The sequence below is a fragment of the Sinocyclocheilus anshuiensis genome, unplaced genomic scaffold (genome assembly GCF_001515605.1).
Source record: "Sinocyclocheilus anshuiensis isolate Anshui unplaced genomic scaffold, SAMN03320099.WGS_v1.1 scaffold1753, whole genome shotgun sequence".
Taxonomy (NCBI): Eukaryota; Metazoa; Chordata; class Actinopteri; order Cypriniformes; family Cyprinidae; genus Sinocyclocheilus; species Sinocyclocheilus anshuiensis.
In genome coordinates, this window is record NW_015541398.1 from 906,652 (window position 1) to 916,651 (window position 10,000).

Here is a 10,000-nt window from a genome sequence, read left to right on the forward strand (position 1 = left end):
TATATATATATATATATATATATATATGTATGTTCATTCATGTTTATTTTGTGCTATAACTTGTATTAAAGTGAAAGAGACTCGCGCTGCCGCTTGAACTAAAGTGGCTCTGGTGATCTGTCACGACACATCTAAGAGTGTCAAAACGGCATTTATTGTTTGAATTTTGTGATAAAATGCACAGAATTTGAGAGCTGAGAGTTTGTTTCTTATCCGAAGTAACAAAGCACAAAGCTCTTTGCGATTATTGTATGCGAGGCACATTACAAATAATGTTTTGTGAAGGGAAACCCGTGGATCTGGTAACCCTGGCTTGAACTATGGGTGATCCATAGGGTCAAATAAACCCTGTATTTACGGCGCTGTGTTAATGCGTTATTATTGCTTTAACTTGGACAACACAAGAAAGACTTTCTTCACACAAGTTGCGGTCTGACACGTCTGGCCCTTTTGATTGACAGGAAATAATCGGCCCTGATCTTTGGCCGATAGTGCAGGTAATCGCTTTTTTGGCCAATACCAATTATTGGCCGCTACATCAATGCATTTCTAATAGATATATTATCTGCATGAATTTTGAGTGAAAAGATTGAGAAATGAACATGGATTTGACAATTTCTTTGGTTTTTCTCATGATTTGAGAATACTACAAAAACAACAGAAATACTGAATAACTTAAAAAAAAAACTTAAATATGGCTTAATTTTATATCATACTATTTATTTGTTTTACCTTCAAAATGCTAAAAATGATTTCTGTCAGCGTGGTTTTAAACTCTGTATCTACTCCTCTGTGTGTTTGCAGCTGTGTGGATGTGACCACATTCCTGTACTTCTCCGTCTTTGCTCCTCTGATCTATGTGACGTTCCTCAAAGGATTCTTTGGGTAAGTAGGTCCACCTGCTGTAGATGCTTCACTCTGTCACAGGATATTACAGACGTGTCAGTCGACCTTGCTGTAGTTCTGCATGTGGAGCGGAGTGTCTGTAACTGTACTCACAGAGCAGATGAACAAGCCGCTGTGGTTTTCAACTTCCTCAAAATGCCATATTCTACACCTTTGTAGGACTTTATTTTTAATTCAGGCACCAAAAGCAGTCATGCAGCGTGAACTGGGGAAGTTTTGAGTTCACATCAAACTCTTTTATTTTAAAAGAGCAAGAGAAATGCTGTTGTCCATGATATGGCTGTGCTAAACACCACTTTAAAGACATGTTGCCAGCCGTCACATTATCATACAAGCTTGTGCTCTTTCTGTTGAACGTCTGTGGATGGATGTCTTTTGTGTTTGGATAGTTTTAAACTGAATTTTACAGAAATTATCCAAAGATGTGGTGAAATCAGAGCACTTATGATACCAAGAAAGGATAAAAGTGGTTATTTGCCTGTTCCAAACCTTTTAAAAGAAAAAAAAATCCTATGCAGTCTTTATTGAGGTGCCTAAAAGTACAAAAAGAGCTTTTAAAAACACGATTACAGATGTCACCGACAGTCATTGTGGTTTTAGACATATTGTACAAAATGATACATGCACTTTATTTGTTTGCCACTAATATTATATGGTTTTTGCATATCGATAATTCATAGTTAACATACATAATTTCTCCTCAATAACATTAAAAGCATAAAAAAGATTACCAGTATGTTATACCATTCAAAAAGTTTTGGGTCGAAAAAACCAAGGCAACATTTATGTGATCAAAAACACAGTAAAAACAGAAATTTTGTGAAATATCGTTACAATTTTTATGACTGCTTTAGATGTGAATATATTTAGCATCATTACTGCAGTCATCAGTGTCTATGGAAGCTCATTTCCACCTCGTAAGAAAAAAAATCATAATTATGAAATAAAAAGTTGAAATTATGAGATACTGAGCCATAATATAAAAAGTCGCTATTTTGACATAAAAAGCCGATATTGAGAAAAAAAAGTCCTAATTATGACAGAAGTGAAAATTATGACATAAAAAGTCAAAATTGTCACAATTGTTTTTGTCATAATTGACTTTTTCTAAAAATATAGACTTTTTATATCATAAGTTTGACTTATCTCATAATTGTCCTTTTTAATCTCATAATTATGTAATTTTATCTCGTAGAACTAAGTTTAACTTCAGTGTCAATGGCCCATTTCTGACACATAAAGAAACATTGAGAAATCATAATTATGATATAAAAAGTCCTGATTTTGAAATTATGAGATACTAAGTGATAATTATGAAAAAAAGTCATGATTATGACCTAAAGGTAAATTTTTGTCATTTTGTTTTGTCACAATTATGACTTTTTCTAATAATTTCGACTTTTATCTCTCTTTTTTTTTTTTTATGTGCTCCCATGAGAGATATAAAAAGTCCTGATTTTGAAATTATGAGATACTAAGTCATAATTATGAGAAAAAAGTCATGATTATGACCTAAAGGTAAATTTTTGTCATTTTGTTTTATGTCACAATTATGACTTTTTCTAATAATTTCGACTTTTATCTCTCTTTTTTTTTTTTTATGTGCTCCCATGAGAGTCACGTGATCTTCAGAAATCAATCTAATATGCTGATCTGCTGCTCAAGAAACATTTCTGATTATTATTATCAATGTTGAAAACAGTTGTGCTGCTTAATAATGTCTTTACTGGCACCTTTGATCAATTTAATGCATCCTTGATGAATAAAAGTATTAATTTATTTCAAAAAATCATACTGACCTCAAACTTTTGAACAGTAGTGTATGTTTAAAAATGCATTCAATGATAAGAACAGCAAGAATGACGTCCTGTCCAAAATGAAACTATTTTAATATGATCTTCAGGCTCAAGATGACAGTCTTCTTCTAACATCCTCCTCATTTCCCTTCAGTTCCGAGCCCAAAATCCTCTTCTCCTACAAGTCACAAATCGATGAGCCGGAGGACTCTGACGTTCACCTGCCCAACACCTCGTCCTCGGGTCTGGGCCGGAAAGATCTGGATCACGGCTCGTACTCCAGCACGCAGATCGATGGCTCCGGAGCGTATCTGGACGACGTGGTGTCGGGGCCCTTCAGCGGAGGACACAGCATCGACAGCGACCGCTGGAGGGCCCTCAACACCTGAACACGCTTTAACACTGACCTGCACCATGCTGTTCAACACAGACCAACATTTGAGCTCAGTCTGTCATGTGCTGCCTTGATTTGGGAACAGTTTTCACAGTCGGTGCTGTTATTTAAAGGGTTAGTTCACCCAAAAATGAAAACTCTGTCATTAATTACTCACCCTCGTGTCGTTACAAACCCGTAAGACCTCCGTTCATCTTCAGAACATAAATTAAGATATTTTTGATTGACCACTGGAGGGCCCTCAACACCTGAACACGCTTTAACACTGACCTGCACCATGCTGTTCAACACAGACCAACATTTGAGCTCAGTCTGTCATGTGCTGCCTTGATTTGGGAACAGTTTTCACAGTCGGTGCTGTTATTTAAAGGGTTAGTTCACCCAAAAATGAAAACTCTGTCATTAATTACTGGATCTGTTTCCTACGTTGTTGTGATTTGATCTGAACGGGAACAGTGTGTCCGTGTGGCGCAGCTGACACAGAACAGCATACGCTGTTTACTTCCAGCTGATATTCTCCAAAAAGGCGCTACAGGGTAATGCAGAAGAGACGAATTGTTGAATAAAGTCTTTTTTTTTTTTCTTTTGCGCACAAAAAGTATTCTCGTAGCTTCGTAAAATTACGGTTGAACCCCTGATGTCACATGGATTCTTTTACAGATCTCCTTGCTACGTTTCAGTTGCATTGCTGTCTATGGGAGGGTCAGGCAGCTCTCGGATTCCATCAAAAATATCATAATTTGTGTTCCGAAGATGAACGGAGGTCTTACGGGTTTGGAACGACATGAGGGTGAGTAATTAATGACAGAGTTTTCATTTTTAGGTGAACTATCCCTTTAAGATTGATTTCAGTTTTATTCCATGAATCCAACATTCCTTGTGAAACACCAGTGCTCTTAATTCTACATTTGTGTACTCGGAGCTGTACCGCGGGCAGGTTTATTGGACTTTGTGATGTGTGTAATCCAATATATTTCTGCTGAAACCACAAAAGATCGCTGTTAGCTCATCTCTAGGTGATTTCAGACTAGTTTCTGAGTCATGCTACTGATACCGGCGAAATGTTTGCTCATATTTTGATGCTCGTGTTTATTTTGCACTGATTTGCTTGCTAGTTTGAAAGCTTAAGGACCCTGAAATCTACTTTGACTGTGTTCGTATGCTTCATGTGGACCGAGCGTTCATCTAGACATTTGTAAAAACATTTATTTCTCAGTGCTATATCATAGTTTTGAAAATATTTTCTTTGGATTTTTATTTATTTTAGTTATCTGATGAGTTTTAGACTTGGGCTCAGTTCTTAAAGTGAAAGCTTATATTGTGAGCTTGATCTTTGTGCGTCTTTGTAACTGATAATGAAAGCGGAACCGGCTCAAGTCAGGTTTGTCATAACATCATTCCATGTGGGAGAAAGTGGGAAAAAAAGGACCATACTGGGAAAAAGCATTTGTTTTATTTGATAAAATACAAGTTAATTACAACACAACTTTTTTGGTGCACAGAAAAAAAATAAATCTTCAATTAAATTTGGCCTGAATAAAATGCTTGTTTCTTATTGCTTATTTCTCATTGCTCTTTAAATATGAGTTGAGCATGAAGAGAAGATGTGTCATGATTAAACTGTACCTATGTAGAGATGTGTGTGAATGATCTGCTATGGTTTTATGAACTGGATTTTAAGTCTTAATTAATTTTGGAGTTTTAATTTTTGCACTGAAACGCCACTGGAAATGAGTTGCAATATAATCTGAAATTCAGTGCAAATTGTCATTTTGCTCACAACCAACGCTTTGCTCTGCGTGTTTATTTCATTTTTTAGTGAGTAGAAGCATATCTCAAATATATTTTGTGTTTTTTCTTCCCTGAAATGCTTTGTTTAAGATCAGGGTATTTATTCTATCAGTCTATAGCAGTAGATTAAATGTTATAAAGCTTATTTTGATCAGATGAACACTGAGCTGAAGTACATCACTGTCTGGAGTCACGCGGACAGCCGAGGACTTTTATTTTGGAACACACTTCCATTTTCATGTAATCACTAAAAGAACGGTTTTACATTTGAATATTCTAGATAAATAAATTGTTTCCATTCTGTGACTTGTGCTTTCATTTATATGTGTTTATATCGAAAAGGCTTAATGTGTCATGTGATGGCTTTTTTTTTTATGAGAACATTGTCAACAAATAAGGGAGAGATTAAAATATAAAAAAAATATTATAATAATAATGAAAAAAATACAAGACGGGGGTATATAATTAAACAAAACACATCATGTGATGGCTCTCAACTTAAAGATTTTTTTTTATTGCAAGTCACCATTTCTGCAGAATATTAACACCATTGCTGTGTGAAGGAAATAAAGACGTATGTCGTTAAAATTTACTGTAAGAAATAAAAACAGAAAATCTGAATATGTAGATAAAATAATATTAATTTTGCATGAAAAACAATAAGAGCTAATTAAAAGAGCTAAATAAATCTATTATCATTATTATTATTTGTGTACCATTTCATTCATTTAATTCATTCATATAATAATAAAAAAACGATTTTTCATAATTTATATAAAAAATATTGAAGAGTAAAATAAAGTGCATTTGTCAATTTCCGTGTATTATATGTCACTACAAAACAAATGTTGCTTTGTGGAGCGCTTTCAATATAAGCACATAAATTGTATGACGTTTATGACTAAAAAGAGAATAGATACAAATAAGCAAGTAAAACAGCAAGCAAACAATTAAAATGAATGAATGAATGAATGTCACCATTTTTTCCTCCCGCGACCTTCATGTGACGTCAGTGCTTTGAATATAACTACATTTCCCATCGTGCCTTTCGCGGTCACGTGACGCCTGATTACCCATAATAGGATGTTTGATGATTTTATCCGCATGTAGCGGGACACAGTGACCCTGAAGTGAGTCGGCGTGATTGTATTCCTCTTGTTTTTGAGTGTAGGGGTGGTTTTCGGGCTGATGGGGGCCGCGGACAGCAGGAGCAGATCGGTGTCGTTCGGACTGGATGCACAGGACAATATCAGGGTCCTTCACGGAGTTCAGGTGACACTCACTCAGCACAACATCTGCATGATACTACTGTACCGCTGTATGCTTTCAATGATAATTCTATTGTAATTGTGCTTTTATGAACAGAAGTCTACAGTAACTGACCCTGTTGTCCTCTTATGAACTTCAGTGGCTCTGAGAAATGAAAGTATCAGTTGATCTGTTAGTCTTTCACTGCTTTTATTGCTTCACATGTGATATAATGATACATTTGCATGTTTAACTTCCATGTCTTGTTTGCTTGGATCTAATGTGCTGTGAAATAGAAACCTGGACAGTAATTTTATCTGCTCTCACTCAAGGTCAAAGACACAAAACAGTGAGATAAGACTGATCTCTGAACAGTGAGAGCTGTGTGTTATTTGTTGTATTTTTTTTTTTTTTTGAGAGCTGTGTGTATATATATATATATATGTTTTTTTTTTGTCATTTGTCAGAATTTTACTCAATTAAAAATCACTGCGTTTAGCCAAAAGCATACTTAAGTTAAAGTAACGCACACACACACACACACACACACACACATATATATATATATATATATATATGCAGCTTTTGAAGTTCATACCCAGAAATACACCTTAGAAAGGGAATCGTAACACAGTTGATGCTATTTTAATGTCAGTTGTCCGGTGATGTTCTTCAGCGGATGCGAGAGTCTGGACCATCATCATCATCATCCTCATCATCTAAACCAGAGAGTGCCAAACCTGAAGCAGGTAGGACCGCTTCTGCTCCTCTCTTCAGCAACACTCGCTTTATATCTCATATGTGACTGTTATTCTGATGTTTCAGGGCCATCTGCTGCAGAAACGCAGGAGGAGCTCAGAAGACGGTTAGTGTGTTAGATATTTGTATCAGTATTTCTGAAGAAATCTTCTGCCGTAATAACTACTGCAGCTCTGATAACAATCTGTAAATCATGTGGTTACACTTTACTTAAAGCCTTTATGTATCATGCATTATAAAGGGATTCACAATGTACGTTATGCATTATTCTCTTTTCAGAAATAATTAACCAAAGTTAAAATGCACTATACTGTTTGAAGGTTTGTTTGTCATGTTTTAATGCGTTATACTTTCTAAAGGTGTAACAATGAAATAGATAAGTATTATAATGTACTATAACTGGATTACAATACATTATAATTGTATAATTGTAATGTATTATAACTCATGAGTTTATACAATGCATTATACGTTGCATTACAAGGCATAATTGATGCATTAAAACTACATTTATAATGCATTATATATAAAGGATTTAATAAAGTGTTACCAATGATGTGTTTAATCTCCTGACCTGTAGAATTGCATGTCTTTCATTAATAGTTTCATTTATATATATATATATATATATATATAGAGAGAGAGAGGACCAAAAAAAGTATTATATATTTGATTAAAATAATTAATTATATAAATAATTATGAGAAAAAATTGTTTTTAGAATTCTTATTATTATGTTATGATTTTTTAAAAGTCTCATTACTGTAATACAGTATTTTTTGATTTACAGTAAAACATACTGTAATGCAATGATATTTTAAATTGAAATCAGCATACATTAAAAGCATCAGTGTTATATTAGTATTATTTATATAATGTTTGAGTTTTTATTAATATTTTGAATTGGTGTTTTTTATTTATTTATTTTTATTTGTTGTAAAAAAAAATGTAGTTAGTAATTTTTTATGTGTTTTTGTCATTTTGTCATTTTTAAAGGGGTCATATGATGCTGCTAAAAATAACATTTTTTTGTGTATTTGGTGTAATGAAATGTGTTTATGGGGTTTAAGGTTCAAAAAACACATTATTTTCCACATACTGTACATTATTGTTTCTCCGCTATGCCCTGCCTTTCTGAAACGCGTCGATTTTTACAAAGCTCATCGGTCTGAAAAGCAAGGTGTGTAACACTCCAAAGAGAAAGGAACAATTGAAATCGCATCATATGACCCCTTTAATAGTTTTGGTTTTAGAGAACGATAATAACCCTGAAAAGCATTACATCTAATACAGCCATGATATATAAATACTTAGTTTAATTAAAATATTATTCTTTTTTTTCACATTACAGTAATGAGAATGAGATTATTATGATTAAATGAGATTAAATCAGATAAAAAATTATTTTCAGCTCAAATATGACCCGCATTCACTGAATTCAAGGCTAGTTATTAAACATGACCAATTTTTTAATGGTGTCTAATGGTCATGTAATTAGTTTCTGTCGGTCCCTGTAGCTGATGTGTGTGTGTGTGTGTTGGCTGTAGGTTCGAGCGTGAGCAGGCTCTGGTCCAGGAAGAGTTGGCACGGATCAGCCGTAGAGAGAGAGAGAGATGGCGGGAGACGACATGAATCCAGCAGCGCTGAGAGAGACAGCAAAGACACGCCAGGAACCAGACAAAACACACACACACACACACACACACACTTTCTCTCTTCTTTCATTTCTCCTGACACTGTCTGTCCTTCTCTGACATTTTTTAAATATATAATTTTAAAATGTATTTTAATTACATATAATAATAATAATAATAATAATGTACCTTTTTCAATTGCAGCTAGATCCTGCATTCGATGAGTGTTTTGTAGCACTAGGTGGCAGCAGGAGTGTTTGATTTAATGTTGCTGTTTGAGGTTATGCTCTCTGTTTAATTACATTGTGTGTAATTTATAATAACCAGGATTCATCCTTAATTATAATTACTCTGTTTTGCATGTAAAGCTTTTAGTGCTCACGATTGCAATCTTTTATGTTCATTTCAGTTCATTCTTCCCTCGGCTGATTGCTATCCACAGCACTGATCGTACATGTGTATTGAGGCTCATTTAGACACCCAGACATGTGTTAATCCCAGTTAGTTAAACTAAACGAGTGTAAAAGAACAGCAAACCACTGTAAGAAACGCATGATGCAATATAGAAACAGATCGAGGCGGCTTAAAACTGCCACAGACCTCATGTGGGTTCATTTCATTGATGTTTTTATAAATATTGCAGCCGATGGACCTCAGTCAGGTTAGATGTTATGTTTCGTCATGACTTTTCTCTCCTCTCTGTTGTTTCTCAGCCGGATGAGTTGAGTGTTCGGGTAAGCAGCACAGCTGTTTTATTGTAGTTTTTATGTGTCATTGCTTCTTAGTGCTGTATGTAAATAAGACGACAAACACAGTCTCTTCATCAGAGCCGCTTTAAAGTCAACACGAAACTGCTACTAGATTCACACACAATATTCAACAACAAAAATGCCTTTGGACTTGATTTTATACGTGATGAACTGATTGCACGGTGAAAAGTGTCTCTATAATGACAGGTGATTAAAATAAGAGGGTAAGATGAGCGTCGTTTTCAGAATTTTTTTATATACTATTTATTAATATTTTGAATTAGCTTTTATTTTTATTTTATTAGTTTTTATTTTGTCTTCAGTTTTCAATAAAATTTTAGCTTAAGTGTGCTTTTGTCATTTTTATTTGTTTTTTAGTTTATTTTTATTTTAGTTTTAATATTTTTTTTATTTCAGTTTTTAGTTTTAGTAATTTTAATACTTCAACTTAAATGAAAATTAGATATGTTGCAAGGTTGCAAGGTTTTTAATATTTATATTTTATTTCATTTCGGTTACCAAAAACAGTCTTTTAATAGTTGTAGTTAACAATAACAACACTGAAAACAAACTTTTTTCTCCATGTTGTCTTTAAAGCTGTTAGTCAGATAATCACACATTGTGTGGGGAGTGAAATCTCCTGTCAGTAAACAGACTGAATGTGGATTTGCTTTATTGCTTTATGTGTGTGTGTCTGTGTGTGTGTGTGTGTCTGTGTGTGTG

The 10,000-nt window shown here is 34.2% G+C and overlaps 2 protein-coding genes across 4 annotated transcripts in view; both read left to right on the forward strand.

Moving 5' to 3' along the window:
• LOC107690818 (transmembrane protein adipocyte-associated 1 homolog) overlaps nt 1-3,259 on the forward strand; it is a 10,679-nt gene extending 7,420 nt beyond the window's left edge. For both annotated transcript variants that reach the window (XM_016489237.1, XM_016489236.1), the window contains exons 10-11: nt 805-885; nt 2,857-3,259. In XM_016489237.1, coding sequence (XP_016344723.1) covers nt 805-885; nt 2,857-3,091 — 316 coding nt within the window. In that variant the 3' untranslated portion in view covers nt 3,092-3,259. The remainder of the gene's footprint in view (nt 1-804; nt 886-2,856) is intronic.
• A 2,686-nt stretch (nt 3,260-5,945) lies between these two features.
• LOC107690819 (MICOS complex subunit mic25a-like) lies at nt 5,946-8,584 on the forward strand. 2 transcript variants are annotated; one of them, XM_016489238.1, is made up of 4 exons: nt 5,946-6,159; nt 6,791-6,884; nt 6,961-7,000; nt 8,442-8,584. In XM_016489238.1, the coding sequence occupies exons 1-4, from the start codon at nt 6,076-6,078 to the stop codon at nt 8,524-8,526; spliced, it is 303 nt and encodes a 100-aa protein (XP_016344724.1). In that variant the 5' UTR covers nt 5,946-6,075; the 3' UTR covers nt 8,527-8,584. The 2 variants fall into 2 exon arrangements, with proteins under 2 accessions (XP_016344724.1, XP_016344725.1); XM_016489239.1 differs by having other exon boundaries at nt 6,812-6,884.
• The last annotated feature ends 1,416 nt before the right edge of the window (nt 8,585-10,000 follow it).

Coding starts and splice junctions, on each gene's coding strand:
- LOC107690819 (XM_016489238.1), top strand. CDS start 6,076: ATGGGGGCCGCGGACAGCAGGAGCAGATCGGTGTCGTTCGGACTGGAT. Junction 6,160..6,790: donor GGGTCCTTCACGGAGTTCAG/GTGACACTCACT, acceptor TTTTAATGTCAG/TTGTCCGGTGATGTTCTTCA. Junction 6,885..6,960: donor GAGTGCCAAACCTGAAGCAG/GTAGGACCGCTT, acceptor CTGATGTTTCAG/GGCCATCTGCTGCAGAAACG.